The sequence below is a fragment of the Ceratotherium simum genome, chromosome 6, assembly GCF_057802395.1.
Source record: "Ceratotherium simum simum isolate JZ-2026a chromosome 6, ASM5780239v1, whole genome shotgun sequence".
Classification (NCBI taxonomy): domain Eukaryota; kingdom Metazoa; phylum Chordata; class Mammalia; order Perissodactyla; family Rhinocerotidae; genus Ceratotherium; species Ceratotherium simum.
In genome coordinates, this window is record NC_141905.1 from 32,901,379 (window position 1) to 32,920,605 (window position 19,227).

General features: G+C 38.3%; 1 protein-coding gene across 1 annotated transcript in view; it reads right to left on the reverse strand.

Annotated features, from left to right (window-relative positions):
* MYPN (myopalladin) overlaps window positions 1-19,227 on the reverse strand; it is a 70,348-nt gene that overhangs the window by 25,191 nt on the left and 25,930 nt on the right. Inside the window, exons 6-9 of the mRNA XM_004427068.2 lie at window positions 13,017-13,158; window positions 10,346-10,369; window positions 7,647-7,763; window positions 6,796-7,168 (exon numbers count right to left, since the gene is read on the reverse strand). Of these exons, the coding sequence (XP_004427125.2) occupies window positions 6,796-7,168; window positions 7,647-7,763; window positions 10,346-10,369; window positions 13,017-13,158 (656 nt within the window). The remainder of the gene's footprint in view (window positions 1-6,795; window positions 7,169-7,646; window positions 7,764-10,345; window positions 10,370-13,016; window positions 13,159-19,227) is intronic.

Sequence of the window (19,227 nt, forward strand, 5' to 3'; positions counted from 1 at the left end):
GAACCAGAGTTGCCTGAAATCAGCTAATCAGCTCCTTGTGAGTTGTTTGTCTCTTCTTCCTTCTAAATCTATTTCATTGTCAGTAAGAAAGGAAAAGACCCCACGATGCACAACCCCAAGAGGCATCATTCACATTGTATTCTTTGTGCTGTGACCGTGGAATTGTGCAACACAGCAGCCCAATTTTAGAATGTTTGTAAATTAGAAAAAAGAAATAGAAACAATAGTCCTCTTGTTGGGAGTGCTCAAAGTTCTGAGACAAGCAGACAGTATCTCAGCTTTAGCTCAGAAGGCACTGATGTGAGTTACTAAAGGGGCTGAGTTCTCCCAGAATGTGCTATATTCTTCCCTCTGCCTTGTTTGAGAGCAAACCTTAACAAAGCGGCTGGATGTGTCTTAGTGTTTCTCATCCTCTCCTGACAACAAAGCTTTCTAGATAAGGTGACTGTTATGTCCCGTTTCACCCTAGACAGTCCTGGTTTATGCCTGTTTTCCTGGCATAATTATTAATAGTGCTCTTTCACTATCAAAAATGTCATGGTTTGAACAATAGATTACATGGTCACTCTAATTGTAAACATTGCCTTAGACTTTTCTTGTTCCTAAAAGGAGAAAGAAGATCAAGCCGGGAGCACTTTCTCCATTTATAGAACCTGAGTCACAGAAGCACTACTGCAGGTGATTGGCCTTAAATCCCACAGTCCGTTTAACTTCTATTGACAAAACAGTTAATTATTTTTTAAGAAAGAAAATGGAAAACAAAAATGCTATAAAATCATATATGCATAAAGTTAACTTTGCTGTTTAGGAGAATTTACTCTTGAATGAGTAACCATAGGAAGATCCACAAATGAGACCGCAGGGCTTTAAGCCCCCTGTGGTTTTATGGTATCCGGAAAGATAGGTTGCTTCTGGAACATAGAAGGTGATCTGTTGAACATGAGATCTATTAAAAATGAAAGGTTTTGTATTTCATACTGTCAGGAAATTCAACACCAACAGCAATAAAGTTGAACCAGAAGGTTCTCCAAACCTTGATTTTTCTTAATTCTTGGAGTTTAAGACCTTTTCCTTTCTCTTCATTAACATTTCTGATACACAATATGTGGAAGAGTAACCTCGCAAAATGGGGACCCATCTCCACTTTCATTACTGCTGCCAAATGCTACATATTGTGCAATCCTTTGTTCATCTATGAAAACTCTTGTCTTTTTTTTTTTTTTGGTGAGGAAGATTGGCCCTGAGCTAACCTCTTTTTTGCTGAGGGAGATTGGCTCTGAGCTAACATCTATGCCCATCTTCCTCTATTTTGTATGTGAGACGCTGCCACAGCATGGCTTGATAAGCAGTGTGTCAGTCTGTGCCTGGGATTCGAACCTGCGAACTCCGGGCCACCAAAGCAGAGAGCACAAACTTAACCACTACACCAGCAGGCCAGCCTCAAAACTCTTGTCTTGAGTTAAACTAAGAATTCAGGAGTATTAGCCACTTGGCACAGTAACTTTCTTCTCCTCCTCCTTTTTGGAAGTGAGTGTTTAGGCTGAGAGAATAAAGTAATATAATTAAAAATTAATTAAACTTTTTCATTTCATCATAGATGAAAGATTCGGCAATTAAGAGAAGCAGAAATATCTTTGTTAGATTATCCTTAGAAAAATATAAACAATTAACATTGTTTCTGCTAGTGTTAACTTTCCCAATGGCATGAAGATGTAAAAGTTTTAAATTTTTGATGGATCTCATATTCAGCAGGTCCCATTCTGTGATTGCTATAGCATAAAGACAATGCTATATGGTTTTCAGGACATGTTTGTATTGTAGTCTGAGTAAATTTTAATCTGATGATACTGCAGAAATATTTTATTGCGGTTACGGAAATAGAAAAAGTAGTATGCAAGAAATAAGTAATCTTAGGAAGATAAGGATGATAAAAAGGGGCCAGGAAGTCATTTGGCCCCTTTGGTATTGAGTGATTCTTATTCTCCTTAGTTCCCATTGAATGAAAACTAAGAATCTGTTTTTTACTTTAAGTAAAACTTCAAATGGCATCTTAGTCCTTATAATTCAATGCAGTATATTGGATTATAGAAGGTCACAAACCTTAAACATAATGAGGTATGAGATACAGTGTCAAATTGTTTTGATTATCTAAGATTCTGGAAGAATTAATTTGAGAGTAATGTCTCTTTTTGTTTGAACAGATTTTTTTTACGTTTTATTAAACTCTATCTTGTTTCAGAAGGGATTTAAAACAGCTGTTTGGATTCACTTATTCATTACTTCAGGGCAAGGGGTCAATTCCATTATTCAGTGAACTTTTATTGAATCTTCTGTATGTTTACTTTGCTAGGTACTGTAGGAGATGTAAATATTCCAGAGACAGTATGAGCTATTAGGGGCTCAAAAATCTTACTATACAACCATACAACACAAATAACCAGTGGTTATTTACAGAAAATATAGGGAACTTAATGTTTAATAACGAAGGTACAAAGTGCAATGACAGAATAAAGGAAGGGAAGATTAATTACAAAGCATATTAGTTCTAAAATCCTCGGTTATCTATCTCATTCAAAATAACAGCCTGTCATAAACAGCCTTTCATAAGCTCAGCTGCTCATTTCTTGTTGCGATGAGGATTTCTGAAATCAAGTTTATACCCAAGCTTTCTTTCTGTAGATTTATCAACTCTCTCAGGTTACCTGAAAATATCTTTTCTTTTGCCACAACTTAATTTAAGATAATCCACAACATAATGCTCAAGAATATGGGCTCTGTAGACAGACTCAGGTCCTAATCTTGGCTCCGCCACTCATTTTCTGTGTGGCTTTGAGTAGTCTCTAGACTTTTCTGACCCTGATTCCCTCATAAAAATAAGAACAAGTAATATCTCTTAACGTTGTTGTGAGAATTGATAAATAAATCACCTAAAACATTTAAGTGATTGATAAATGGTGGCTATTATATTTTTTAGTTTCTGAAATACAAATATTAATTTCAAGGTTTGTAAGAATGAAAATTAGAGTTTCAGAATTATAAGGATGCTTCTTGTGGTTTCTGGAATACAAAAAATTTCTTAGGGATTTTGAATTTCTTAGGGAAATAAAATGTCAAGACTTAATGACAAACACAACAAAATAAACTTAGGATACTGCATCAAATACTTTTGAAAGCAATTTTGGCAACAACAATTTTGGGCAGTGTGTGCCAGAGCCAGCTCTCGATGGCTCTGGAGAGCAGATTGTGCGTATCTCATCCCGATTCCCAGTTCAATGACCTTTGTTTAGTAGCTTGAATTGGCCGTGGTGGGAGGAAATTGGCAAATGCTACAAGTCAGGGCTTCCCGGCCTCCCTCCCTTGTTAAAACATTTGCCAGCACATCACTGATTAGGATAACTAATTTTGACGAAATATGTCTCTGTAATCAGCTTTTAGCTGTGGTTTTAGCAATGGTTAGCATGCTGGCTGCACATTAGAATCACCCAGAGAGCATAAAAGACAAACAAATCTCACTGATCTAGGCACCACTGCTCAGAGAGTCAATTGGCCTGGGAAAAGATCCAGGCATAGTTACTATTATCTTTTTTTTTTTTTTTTGTGAGGAAGATCAGCCCTGAGCTAACATCCATGCTAATCCTCCTCTTTTTGCTGAGGAAGAACGGCTCTGAGCTAACATCTATTGCCAATCCTGCTCCTTTTTTTTTCCCCCAAAGCCCCAGTGGATAGTTGTATGTCATAGTTGCACATCCTTTTAGTTGCTGTATGTGGGACGCGGCCTCAGCATGGCCGGAGAAGCGGTGAGTTGGTGCGCGCCCGGGATCTGAACCTGGGCCGCCAGTAGCGCAGCATGCGCACTTAACCGCTAAGCCAGGGGGCCGGCCGACTATTATCTTTTTAAATGTAGGTCAGTGGTTCTTAAACTTTAGTGAACTTCAGAATCCTCTGGAGGGCTTGTTAAAACACAGATTTCTGGGCCCCACCCCAGAGCTTCTGATTCAGTAGGTCAGGAGTGGGGCCTGAGAGTCTGCGTTTCTATCCAGTTCCCAGGTGATGCCAGTGTTTTGAATAGCAAGGCTCTAGGTGATTCTTGCATGCATCCAGGACTGAGAACCACTTTTCCCTAAAGCATAGGCTTTCCCAGTGCATTCTGACTTTTGTTTGACATTTTACTCACTTAAAATGTTAATTATTGTTTTTTCCTGGGTATGGAGGGATGTGTAGATGGGGTCGGGTTGGGTGATAAAGGGTTGTAACTTGGGTTCTCCAACTCTAGACTAGTAGTTTCCAAATTGGCTGCACATTAAAACAATCTGTGGAGAGATTCTGATTCAGTTGGGATGGAAGGCATAATATTTTTTAAAAGCCCCACATTTTATTCTGGAGTGTAGCCAGGATGAAGAATCACTGCTCTAGACAGCTAGATATTCAAGTTGAAAATTTCAAAGTCTGAATTGTCTGGGCTTTGACAATACAGTGTTTAAAAATGACAGCTTCTCTTTCTGTTGCAGTTTTAAGATCTATAAGAATTATATCTACTTTCTGTATGAATGGCAAATTGAAGGAACAACCAGAAAATTGTATCTTCGAGATTATTCAGAGCGCCAATACATTTTAATGCAAAACATAAAAGATTAAAACCGATGAGGTAAAAACCAATAAGAAAGTTTGTAGGTATGTGGATTCACAAAGGTTGCATGTGTGTATGGGTGTGTGTATGTGTGTGTGTGAGCAGGCACATGTACATTCGTACCTATACTAATACAACCTATATACACACAATTAAGTGAAAACTTAAAGGCAAAAAATATTAAAGAATTAAATAGTGCCGAGGATTGGATCTTTAGAGGGTGTTGCTACACAACTTAGTAAAAAGAATTTTTATATTAATTGAAAGTTTCATGTGGCAGATACTGCTGGCTGACTACTTAATTCTCTCCTTTGTAAAAGAACTCTATTTGCTTCATGGAGGCAACATGTGCAGCTAAAGACTACACTTCCCAGTCCCCTTTGCAGCGAGTATAACTAAGTTCTGACCAATGATATATAAGCAGAAGATATTGGGTAAAACCTATGAAGGATCCTTGTAAGGAGTCTGACATCAGGACTTCTACCCATTTGTCCTTCCTGCTACTTGAAATGCAGACATGATGACTAGACCACCTATCAGCTGTCTTGGACCGTGAGGGGACCAGGAGAAGAAGCCAGCGATAAGATGGCAAAGCAGAAAGACAGGAGACTGGGTTCTTAATGACTATGGAGCCACCATAACAGCCCCAGACTGCCCATCTAATTCCTTTATTTGAGAAAAAAATAAACCCTCATGTGTTTAACCCACTGCTGGTTTGGGTTTTCTGTAACAGGAAGCTAAACCTAATCCTAACTGACATGCCTAATAGTCTCCACACAGTTCCTGGGTAAAATGAGGCCCTACCAAGGAGGCAATTCACAAGGAGATTGTTATGGGTTACCTGTGCTCACAACTCACTTCTCTGAGAACTGCCCCCACCCACAGTTTTGATTTGATCTATTTGACTCTTCCCTCCAAACATAAATCCTCTGCATCTGACCTGGCTGGAGCAGTTGGTATTTGGAATCGAGCTGCTGAGAACTATTTCGTTAGCAGTGGAACTTGAGGCAGATCGTGATGTAGAACAGGAGAAGCCATGATGGGTCAGATATGAACTGACTAGTCTTCAAAGAGAGAAGAATGAAGCGGATATGCAAAGAGGAAGCAAGGAGGTGCTCACGACAGACAAAGTGAGCAGCGGACAGAGGCTGGACTGACCATGTGATCCCAGCTTCCAAATCTCTAGTTCTCATGCAGGGCCTGGCTGTGTTTTGTTTCCTGTTCCCACCTATATCCCTACAACAGCCTCTTCCTCTCCTTTTACTTTAGGTGGATTCCTCTTTCCTGCGACCGGCAGAACTTTGGGACGACAGAGACATTTCTGGATGTGACTTGCTAAGAGGTATGTTTTGTAACATTCAATTTTATGCCCCCAATTTTGCCTTATGTGGTAGTGAGAAGAATATAAAACTAAACAACATGAGCTGCTTCTCACCAACATCTTGTGGTCAGCAGTGAGAAACACACAATGGGGGTGCTGTTACTGTGGATTTTACTGTTGATATTTAAAGATTTATGTACATAATTTTTATCATTTTGATGTGTGGATCAAGCAGAACATAATAGTAGTATCATGTTCTGTGTTTGCTTTTCTGTGGATGAACATTAAACATTGCAACATGGCTCCGATGGAGGCCCTCTAGAGAGTTAGGGCGACAACCACATCAGGCTCCTGAGGTGAGTCTGAAAATCACGACTTCTCCTTCTGTTATCCCATTATATTTATAAGAAACCTACTGTGGTTACTGTGGTATATCTAGCCACAGCAAAGAACTATCTAAAATATACTACGTATCTTTTCCATTGTGACTTCAAAAGCTTATGTTGAAACAGAAATGGGAAATAGAAGGATAAATTACAGACTATAAGGAATATTAGATGCAAAAAAGGGCTTTATGAATGTAGAGGTGCTTTATCTGGAGCCCCCTAATTTTAGACAAACATCTTTTTGAGCTAGTTTAGGTGTAACATTTCTCAGAGGTAGAATATTAATAGTAAAGATGATAGTGATAGTACACTTACACTGATATAAGGATGTACAGTTTGCAAAGCATTTAATGTGCATTTTCTCATTTCATAATTCCCTTTTTCAGCTCCATCATTTTTAAGAAGGGCAGACTCAGAGAAGCTCACAGGCACTCTGGTTATCCATTCTGATTTTTACTCACAGTTTGGGTTTGGCCAGAACTGGAGGGGGCTCTTTGATAGGTGAAGAAGGCTCAGGGAATTTTGCTGGCTGTCCACTGAATCTTTCCTGGAAAGAATTGGGCCTGATCTGGTTGGTGGTCACCATGCCGCCCTCAGAGGATGCCTCACTTCCTTTGTCATCTTCAGGAAGGTTAAAGTGCACACGGAGCCCAATCCTTGAGCTGGACCGAGGCTCGTTGTGGTTCACCAGAACCCCTTCAAGTTTGGGTTTAGGGGGTTGTTCCACAGAAGGAGGCTCTGGATTGGGTAGGGATGGCTGTTGCTCAATAACAGCCAGGTTGGTGGTAGAGCTGGCTGAGTGAAGAGACCCATTATTTCTGAGGTCTTCATTTCCTGAAAGGACAATGACAGGACCTGAGCTATTGGCCTTACTCAACAAGACTGAGATAGGATTGTAACCCCGAGTTGGGGCATGTATCCAAACAAGGTGAGTGTGCTAACGGGAAAATGCTTGTCAAAAACAGTGAAAATAATGTGGGACATTAAAGAATGCTGACGATACAGGAAAAAAACAACTAAAAATCTAAGTACCATTTTGGAAACAATATTAGACATTAATATAAGACCAAAGAAATGTTTTCTTAGGGAGTATAATAGATAACAGCAGGACAACTGGGGTGGCGGTTACAAATGCAAAAAGAAATTGAAAATTGGATATTTTTCAAGAACACTTTCTTCAATAATTCAAGTTTTTTTTCCGGAATGCCAAGCTAGCTTCATATGAAAAGCAGTAGGGGAAGATAGTACAAACTCCCCATACTCATATTCAAGGACATTGTCTAAACTGTTCTGGCATTTAAAGAGCCCTTACCTCTTACATCTAGCTGTGCAATGCTTGACACCGTGCCGTACTTGTTGCTTGCAGTACATGTGAAGCACCCAGAGTCTTCTGCAAATACTTCAGCAATGACCAAAGTACAGATCTCCTCTAAACGCCAGTAAAACAGAATGGTTACTGACTTAATTATGGAAATGGAATTATGGAATTTACTGATATCAGATGATGATTCCGTAAAAGTCAATATAAGAAACTGATTACATTAATTGTTTAAAAACAATTAGTCCAATTATTTAATTGAACTGACTGATTAGCAGGCTAAATGAGTCAAAGGATGTAGAACTAACAACTCCACACAGACAGACTGATATTGACAAGATGATTTTATGATAATATAATGTATTATATACTATGGATTCTCAGATCGTCTTCTATTTTTATGTCCTCAGTCCAGACGACAAAAATAGAACTGAGAAACAATAAACTTAAAAATCACAATAACAAATTAGGAGTTAAATCAAAAAGAGGTTTGTGTGAAACAAAAGGATTAATGAAAAATTTTTTAAACCCAGACTCTCACTATTTCCGTGGGGAACTTTTGCAACAAGGTAATTTCAAATGAAGGCCACAGTTTAAAACTGGACAAGAAACATTTTGCTTAGCTAGTAGTAAGTAGCTGATAGAGTAACTTGAAATTCCGGGTGAAAGAAGAGTGAAATGCATTTATTCCTTTTTAATATTATGGCAATTCTTATGGATTACTCTGATAAACAGCATGACCCCCTCTTTGAATAACTACAGGTAGAACCATAGGATTATAGCCTAGAATTATTATAGTTAGATATTCGTTGACAGCTAATAAAGAGAGGTATAAGACTGGAGCATAAACCTCCAGTTCTCACTCAGTAGACCGGACATTAAAAACACAATTAATAAAAGCGTAGTTGTATTAGAGGAAACTTGGCATCTCAGTGCTTCATGATAACTGAATTGAATTAGCTGGACAACCTCTAGGAAAACTGGATGGGAGTCCATGGTACTCAGTAACTTTTCATCCTCCTTCCTCCTTATTAGTAGAATCCTGGCTTTGTCCACCCTCCTTGGAGTGGTGATGTCCTTTGAAGCAAGCTGACCTCTCCCAGCCTCAGGTGGTGAATCGTGATTGGTCGTGCTAAGCCAGTCATGCTAACTGTATTCTTGCTAAGTGGTGGCATGTGATACACAATTCTGGTCAATGAGATATTAGGGCAAGTCTGCTGGAGGGTTTCTGGGAGTTTTCCCTGCACTTTAAATGGGACAAAAGAGAGCGTTATTCCCTATTTTTGCCTTGGGATGTTGTCACCTGCATGTAATACCACAACTGTGGCAGCTATCCTGGGTATATGAGAAGAACCAGACTAAGAGGATATTCTGAAGATAGAAGAATGGAAATGGAAAAATGGAAAAGAGGCCCTGATGATCTCTGAGATGCTAAATTAACCAGTCTCAAGACTGCCATTTCTTAGGGCATCTTGCTATGTAAGAAAATACATTTTTCTTATTGCCTAAGCTATTTGTAGTTAGGTCTTCTTTACTTGCCGTTCTAAGAATCCTAAACGATGGAAAGGCAAAGTTTGGTTTTGGTGCCTCTGTCCTTTTCCTGAGCCCTTGGCCTTGGCTTCCTTCTCTCTGTTCCCCAAACATTTGTGCTCTCATCTTTCAGCAACTTGCCCTCAGAAAATGATCTGATAAATTCATTCACACTACACTATACCAGCCTGATAAGATAAAGTATTCTGTCTCCAAAGGGTATTTGCATTCTACAAGGTGGAAGGAAGAACTCTCTGGCTGTGAAATTTTAGATCATGGAGCTGGGAAAGGCAGGACTTGTTTGGGGCAGGGACCCCTTTTGGGTGACTCTGAAATTATTTTGTGTATGAGACTGCCTAGTGAAAAAACCTGCTCTGGATGAAAGTATCAAAAGCCTGAAATATTTTCAAGGGGAAAAATACTGCTCTACTACAAGCAATGCAAGAGTAAGACCACTCTGGTCTTTACTATGCATCCCCAAGGGCCTGGTGGAGGACTATGCAATGTGGATGTTCAATGTCTACTTCTGGAATGCCTTTTCATTCAGTCTTCAGAAGAGGGAATTATAATAATGAAATTCCAAACCATCATTCTTATCCAGGGGTACAAACACAATGTAATTTTTCAGGGTGATCACAGAGAGGACATTCAGATGTTTATGCTCTGGTTTGTGAGTGCTTGTGTTTTCTAGAGGTAAGAGCTTCACCTACTGTTACTTCCATATCATCTCGGTATCCTCCCAACCAAATCTAATAACATCTTGCACATTTTATTGATTCTGCAAATTTCAAAATCTGATGCATAAATTTTGAGATACATAGGCTGTGGAAGTGGAATTGATCTAGCATCATGGAAATTGCTCTGCCCAGTTTTGGGAGGTCATGTGTAGGGGCCAAGGAAAGAAGGAAAATATTCCTGAGAAACATTCCCCAATAACCAAGAACCAACTGCCTTCATATCAGGCATTGTATATACACTGCAGATTTGCACATGCTCCCCTCCTTCCCTCATCTTACAGTAATTGGTAGAGTTGGTTTGGATCTTTTTTCTAAAACTTCATTTTTCACTTTTTCTTGACACCAGTGTAATTTCAATACGTTTTATTATATACATATCAAATAATTGATCACATGCTAATAAATTAAAGTTAAAATGATCTTTACCTGGCTCTGCCATGGATCGAGGTTCTAAAAGAAAAAAATTTAAAAGATTCTGAGTGTTTATTTTGCTGAGAGACTATATTTTCATCAGAAGCTTCCTATAGAATTTCATAATCTCTTGCACACTCACGAGTGATTTGATAAGGCTAAACTGTAAATGTTAAGTAAAATGACCTAAGCACCAATGACCTCGACAGGGACAGGACAGTTGTCATAGAAGGGCACCAAGAGAGCTGCTAACTAAACAATGCTGCTGTATCTTGGGACACACGTGGGTTCCACTTGGGACACATAAACCTTAGGTGAGGAAAAGTTACTAAGTTAGTTGGGATTCAGGAATGATTTGCTTTTATTGGTACCCACTCAGCCTTAGTGGAAAAAAAGTTTGTGAAGACTGAGAGATCATTTTTGGCTTTGGGCTCTCACATCCTAATAAAATGTAGAATATACCTCCTGCTCTAAGGTTTCTAATATTGAGAGCCTCAGGATAAACAACAGGTTCCTCGAGAGCAGGCTCTTTATCTTAAAATTCTTTGGCATTCCTGAACGTGCCCTCATGGTACTGAATACAGGTGTTCAATGAACGTTTATGGAATTTCAGGCACTCAGTAAATTGTTCTTGAACTTAGTTACAATCTTCTACACTGATAGAACTATCTTTTTCTCAGCTTAAATGGTACTCAGAATATATTATTGTTGCTTCTGTTGCTGTTAAACCTGTTAGTAGGGCCAGCCCCGTGGCTTAGCGGTTAAGCGTGCGCGCTCCGCTGCTGGCAGCCCGGGTTCGGATCCCGGGCGCACACCAACGCACCGCTTCTCCGGCCATGCTGAGGCCGTGTCCCACATACAGCAACTAGAAGGAAGTGCAGCTATGACATACAACTATCTACTGGGGCTTTGGGGGAAAAAAATAAAAAATAAAAAAATAAAAAAAAAAACCTGTTAGCAGTTTGATTCATGTATTATATTGATCCAAGTACTACTAGTTTGTGATTGGAAGAAACAAATTAACAAAAAAGCACATAAATTTCAACGTATTTTATGATTGAAATGGGTCAAGGTGAAAGCACTGCATGACAAGAAAAGAAGAATTAACCACTTGAATGTATAAATAATTCTTACAGTACAAAAGAATAAAAACCCAATATAAAAATGAGCAAAGGATATGAACAGGTAATTTAAAAATAAGGAAATACAAAGACCTAATAAATATGAAAAAAAAGTTCCCTCCCACATCTAATTAGTGAAGTGTAGATTAAAACAAGTGTTCTTATTTTGGGCTTATAAAATTAGTGAACATTTAAAAAATATGTTTAATGCTATTGTTGGTGAAGGTGTGACACAAAAAGCATTCCCATATATTGCTGGTTGTAGTAGAATATAGCTAGGGCAACATGTGTCCCAATTCAACTGGGCAGACCTAGTTTATTCCTGGGATCCCTATGTAATTATTCATAGCAGCCTTTTTCGTTCCCAAAAGTGTCCCAGTTTGGATGATCAGTTATATGATCATCCTATATTTAGTTCAACCTCTTGGGATGGCATTTTGGCAATATATATTAAAAGCCTAAAAAATATGAATTCACAGTAGCAGTTCTAGTACTCAAATTTATTCTATATATATTTACAAAGATTTGCTCTGTTAACATGCATTGAAACATGGTTTATAATAGTAAAAACTTGTAAACAATCTAAATGTTCAACAATAGATTAAATAAATATGAAATTGATTGTATTGATTTATTTTTAAAAGTAAGAAAGATCTATATTTATTAACATGGAAAGATGTTTATGAAATTTTCAGTGAAAAAGTAAATAAAAAATACATTTACAAAAAAGAGTATGATTTATTTTTATTTAAAAAAACATGCACGGACAAATTCTTGGAGGGTATACATAAAAATATTGGTAGGGTTTAGTTTGGAGAAGTATGATTACAAGTGATTTTCATTTTATTCTTTTTGATTGTATTTTAATTAGTTATTTAAAAAGTTATAAAAATAAATGTATACAATAAATTTATAAAAATAAATTATCAGTGGAGATTCCTCAAAAAATCAAGGATAGAACTACCATATGATCCAGCTATCCCACTGCTGGGTATTTATCCAAAGAACTTGAAAACACCAATTTGCAAAGGTACATGCACCCCTGTGTTCATTGCAGCGTTATTCACGATAGCCAAGACTTGGAAGCAACCTAAGTGCCCATCAAGGGACGAATGGATAAAGAAGCTGTGGTATATATACACAATGGAATACTACTCAGCCATAAGAAACGATGAAATCCAGCCATTTGTGACATCATGGATGGACATTGAGTGTATAATGCAAAGTGAAATAAGTCAGAGGGAGAAGGTCAAATACCGTATGATTTCCTTCATTAAGTAGTAGATAATAACAACAATAAACAAACACATAGGGACAGAGATTGGATTGGTGGTTACCAGAGGGGAAGGGGGGAGGGAGGAGGGTGAAAGGGATAATTCGGTACATGTGTGTGGTGATGGGTTGTAATTAGTATTTTGGTGGTGAACATGAAGTAATCTATGCAGAAATAGAAGTACAATGATGTACACCTGAAATTTTTACAATGTTATAAACCAATGTTACTGCAATAAACAAAAAATTTAAAAAAAAATTATCAGAAAAATAATTTTAAAGAGTTAACTTACTTTTCTGTAAAATCCTAAAATCTGGAGAATCTTCTATTAAGGTCCCTTCTCTATACCACTCAACTTTAGGAGAGGGAGCTCCTTTTACTCTGCATTCAAAGACAACCAGCTGACCCTCAGAAGCTGATAAATTTTGTAACATCTATAATGAGAAGAATATTGTTAGAATAAAAAAGTATACAGTTTTGAAATCTAGCTCCAGTGTTGAATTCTAGAAAAAGATACCATTGCCTCCATATTTGGCTTTTCTCCAAATCTCTTACATCTCCAGCAGCTTCAATTCTGTGGATGTACACCGAGTCTATTTTTGGAGATAGAATCATCTGAGACCATATGAAACTTTTCCTCACTATCTTCTTCCTTTTCCTCTCTGTTGCAGTGCCAGACAAGTTTATTAAATACTAGGCGAAACATTTTGAGGGTTTGCAAAAATAATAATTTTGGGTAAAGTACCTCTGTTCTTAAATGCCCAAGTGGAGTTTTGTTTCCAGATATAATAACAATAAAAAAAAAAAAAACCCTGCAGTGAGTATCTACTAGGTGTATAAGCATAGGAGTAATGTACTATTCCACACAAGAGTGTTGCTGTCCACGATGTGGAACAGCTTTGTGGCCCAAGTAACTAACTTTGTCTTCCTGACTTTGCCTTGTTTACATTCTGTAGTCCTGGAAATGGACTTTTATTTTGCAGTTTTGTTTTCCTTATGTGGTCTTTACAACACAGTCTCAATGATCTGTTGAGGAATATAAAGAGTGACAATCTCTATAAAATCATAGTCACATGTGGAGTCTTGTACCATTGTAAAATATGTTGTAATTTTGTGAAGGAATCATTAAATGGTTTTCCATGCTTCCATGAAAAAAGTTTACAAAAACCTCTTTGAATTGTAAGATATCAGTGTATTCTACAACAGACTCTGTGGAAGACTGGAACTCACATTTTCCTTTCACAATTGTTTTTCACTCATCATGATCTGTGAGCTTAAAGTCACACATTCATTTGTGTAGTTGGTGCTTCATTTGATTATGAAATACTTCTTTGGCATGTGTGTGGGCATATTTTTCTTTTTAATTTTGGCCTAAAGATTATAAACATAGAAAAGTTATGATTGAACTTACTCCACAAGTGCTATTAGTAACAAAAGCTGCAAAACTTTCTATTACTATAATTTTGGGGTCTGCATTTAGGAAATATGGGGTCTCATTCAGAGAAGGGGAAAGCCAGTAATTTTTTTGCTTTTGTCATTCACTCTTATAAATATTTTGATTGTTTACAGCTCTTGTCTGAACAATTTCGATATTTTGTGTTTGGCCCTATCATATTTACAGCATTTGTCTAAAGAATATAGGAGTGGGGATAACCACATGGCTTTAGCTATAGGAGACTTTTACCTCAGAGGGATGTGTAAGTTGATATTGTGACAGCCAGAGGGTGCTGTAGTTCAACATTAGTGTTTTGATCTTTTTTGCTTTCCCAGGTTTGTTTGCTGAAGTACTTCAGGATGGAATTTGCACAGAGTGGTTTCTGAATTAATAAGGAACTATTTATCAAAAACCTGATTATTCTTTGTCTACTCAAAACAACATCTTCTAGTGACAAGAATAGTATGCTCTCAGTAAGCAGGGAACAGCAATGAGTCTTGGGTGCTCCTGGCAAGCTGGTGCATATGCCCTCTACTCTGACATCTGAGCAAATTCTGTGCTAAAATGGCAGCTTTGGGGCCTATTGAAAACTTTAATAGCAATCAGACATATCCCTGGGATTTGTACATAATGGAGTTTCATTTTTTCTTGAGGCAAACAAATTAGAAAACCAAACTGGAAAAAAAAAAGTGATGGTGGCAGAAGGGATTGAATAAATAAAATACAGCACATTTTTAAAATGGATGTAAGCAGAATGAGGTCAATCTACGTGTTCTGACAGGGCTTGCAGTTCAGTTCAGATATATGAGCCAATTCTCAACCTGCAGATGTTACACCAAAGCTCTGCTTGCAAAAGGACCTCCTTGAGAGAATATGTTGCTCACAATTAAGACCAACATTAGTTGTTTTATTCACTTGACATTGAAGGCTAAGACCTGTGTTCTGTTTGAGAGTCCAGCCAAGATACCTGAGACACTACAGTATCTGGAATATGCCCTCTAACTGTCCGTGATACGAGATGGAAGCTCATTCCAGTGTGACACATCATCAATACTCAGTAAAGGTGCCAAGGGTCATTTTACAAGTCACTTAGAAAAAGTTGTTGAAAGTCATAGTTTGAAGGGTAATAATAGTTGTTTTTGCTGAAAACTGTGCTTTTTCTACAAAAGTCTCATGAGAAGGAATAGGCTCACATTGCTGCACTTCAGAGTTCAAATCAGTTACATCATTTGAACATAATGTAGGTGGTGCCGTGTTCAATGCAGCCTTAGGTTTTAGGCTGTTACTGATGGCACAATGTGCACAGGCTTGATCATATTTATCCCAACTCCACTGAAAACAAATAAGACAAATGAAACATTCCCCAACTAGCAAAGATTAAGTTAGTCTTAACTAGGAATTAGGGATCTGGACTAAAGTCACTATAACCAAAGGTCTACAACCTCCTGAGGTAAATAGTATCCAAGGTGCAAATCTGTCTTGTGTGTCATCACCATACTGATCATCTGGGAAGACATTTCTTGTAGGGTGACTTGATAATACAGAACCTTAAGAAGCATGTCTTCCATTTGATATTGTATTTTTTTCTGTATTCCTCCTAAAGACACTCTGAAGCCACAAAGTGATAAAAGCAATAATTCCTTCTTAGCTGAAATGGAAGTTATTCATCGCAGGATAAATATTACTATGTGCCTGCTTTGTGCCAAGCACTGTGCCAGGAGCTGTAAATGTGAGTTGAAAGGACACAGTTCCTGCTTAGTAGGTCTATACCTACAAATATAATGCAGGGACATCCTTGAGAAAGAGCATTTCCCTTATTGGTTAAAAGATGTCAGCTACAAGGTTCATATTATCATTTTATTCCCTTTTTAATCCAGTTGATATTTTTGCTCCTTGGGAGATGCTGCAGTGAATGTGAATAGTGCTTTAGGCTGGAGTTGGATCAGAGCAGTTTTTACTGATAAAGAACTGTTTGATTGAAGACCCTTTTGCTTCCTGATTGTCACAGATGCCCAGTGCAACAGTTGAGTCAGAAAAGTCTCTGGAACTGTCGACTTGGGGAGAGGGGGTCATGTAACCTTCAGAAATCTGGATCCAGCCACTGGCCCAGTTATTTCAGTTTTCTGCCTCTGCTATTATATAATGAAATACTCTTCTTCAAATTCTCACTTCCCCTGCCCCCTTGCACTCTTCAAATTACTGCTGAAGCAGCTGGAGCCAGGGCCGCTGCAGCCTTGAAAGCCAGCCAGAGCAGCTGCTGTTGGAGCGGGAGCAGCAGCAGGAGTAAGATTCTAATTTGATCATCTACCTCCCTTCACACTCAAGAAGCGCAAGCGCTGCTTTCCCCCCACAAGCAGAGTGCAAGTGTTTTCCATACCGTATAGAGGATAAAGGATAGTCTATCTCCATTAAATATTTAAAAACATAGGTACCACCTTTGAGTAGAGCAATGAACCAGCGTATGAAACCCCAGTCTTCTTTCAAACTCTACCATTGCTTTGCTGGGCACACTCCTTTTCGTGTTAACCTTCTTTAAAAAGAAAATAATATCAGTACTTCCCCATCACCGAAGGAGGCACAAAGAGTTAAATAAAACTCTGCTCTCTAGTCGTTGCTTTAAAAAAAAAAAAATGGCTTCTTGCCATCACTGGCAAAGAAATGCTATGCCGGGCAGTATAGAAAGTGAGTCATAGGGATTGGAATGCCAGAAGTCCCTAAAGAAGTAAATAGAACAGGAATAACCAGAACAAATATATGCAAATGATCAGTTATCATGGCTCATACCACGTGATTACCATCACCAGTGGCTCTGACTCAGAAATTTTCTAATGACGCTGGCAGTGACTGTGACCTCAGTCCTGTCCTCCCTGATGGAAACTAACGCAAGCACACCGTTGCTGATAAGTCCCTCTGGAATCTGAGCCACGACCTATCCCAGAGCCCTATGTCTGAACAATCTTGATCCCATTTATGGAGGCAAAAGTACACATCCCGAGGGCTGAGAAAGCCTCATCAGAGTTTGGGTCTCTGTACTAAGGACCATTTTTCCACACAGATCTAATGTTTTTGGAGATTTATCTAACAAATAATATGTACTAATGATTAATTCTTTTTCCCATTTTTATTTGTCAAAGGCATATATGTATCTGCCAATCAGAGCATCTATTTAGAAGGAGGTAATCAGAGTCACCACACAAAAGCAGCAAAACCATTGCTCTAACTAGTCCATGAAAATTAAATGCAAAGAATAAGTGTTAAAGTCCTATTGGACTTTTTGGAATAATAAAAATGGCTTTGGACCTATTAATACCTTTAGAGACTCCTATCTAGATTTAGAGATAGCCTTCAAGGTGCTTGGGAGAGACAGAAAAGTAAACAGCTTTATTATTGTGCTAAATGTTGTACCAGAGGTATGCATCAGGTGATACAGATGCAGAGAAGACAGAGAATCTCGGAAGATTTGAAACTGAATGGAGATAAGGAGTCCTCTCTGGTGTCTGACTGGGCAGATGGTGGTGAGGAAGAGAAGAGAGGAGGACTGGGTATAAATTATTCTGTGGGTTACTTGCCTTTAAAGAGTCAGTACTGCTCTAGGCTGTGACAAATGGGCATGACAAATTAAAGTGTCCTGATTTCTGGGGCACTCAAGCTCCATTCTAAGGCGAGGTGACTCAGCAGTGAAATAAGAGACAATTAGAGGTAGCTCTATCAGCTATATTACACACACACGCACACGTCCACTTATAACTCTTCATCAAAGTCTTGTATTCACCAAGTCATAACATGTTGCTTTTCTACTTCAAGATTTTGAAAATAGTAAAGTTGAAATTCCAAAAGCAGGTTACAAGAAATGAACCTGAAAAATTGAGAGGCATCTCATGTTTCACATAAGAATGTTTGCCCAACTGATATGAATATGGATATGACAAACATGTCCCACTCTAGACTCTGCTTGATTTTAGAAAACCACCCTGGATGAGCTGATATAGTGGAACTTTCCTAAAAATGATGTTTCTGTGGAAGTTGTGGATGTAGATCTTCCTTTAGGATCAGTACTCATTGGAAAAGACTATTTTAGCCATTTTGCTCTAAACCAGGATTTCTCAGCCTCAGGTCTAGTGACATGTTGGGCTGGATAATTCCTTATTGTGGGAGGCTGTCATCCTATGCATTGTAGGATGTTCAGCAGCATCCCTGAATGCCAGTAGCACAGTCTCCCAGTTGTGAATACCAAAAATGTCTCCAGACATTGCCAAATGTCCCTTGGGGGCCAAAATTAACCCTGACTGAGAACCATTGCTCTAAACTAAAGCATACTTCTGAGAGCATAAAAATCTCTTTGGGCCTAACTTTGGCATTCATACAAACAATAAAGTGTATTCCAGGCATAGGTTCCATCCATTTGGTCCTCATAACACCAAAAAAATCCAATGTGACTCATATTTTCACCTTTGAATTTATTGTCTTGGGCAACATATAAACAAAGTCTATGTTATATATGGGAAAGAACAATAGACTGAGAATTGGGAGAACTTGTTTCTAGTCCTGATTTTGCTGCTAACTAGTCCTGTGACATTGGATAAATTGCTTAATCTCTCTGGCCCTCCCTTGGTTTTTTCATTTATTAAGGAAAGTACTTGAGTAAATTTTCCAGTTCTAAATACAAAGACTATGAGACTCAGAATTTTATGTCACCACAATACTTGATACCATGGACTTGAAAAAGATAGCTTTGTCTTAGAGTGAGGCTCTATGTTAAGCCTCCTAATATCATTTCCTTGAGCACCAAAGACATGTACCTGCAACCCAATTGTTCTGAAAGTCCAGAGAAATCTTTGGAGTAGTAAGTGGCTGGAAACTTGTCACCTGACCTGTGGGTGTAGCTACTGTGTTTAATAACAATAGAATGGCATAGAGATCAATGTGGTGAGTGGGGAAGACATTTCTCTCATTACACAAACTGTTATTAGAAATCCAGGACTTGAAGTGATATGGTAACAACTACCAAAAAACTCCCAAACCGTATATTGTACTTATAAGAGATGAAAATCCTGAGATAAAATCAGCA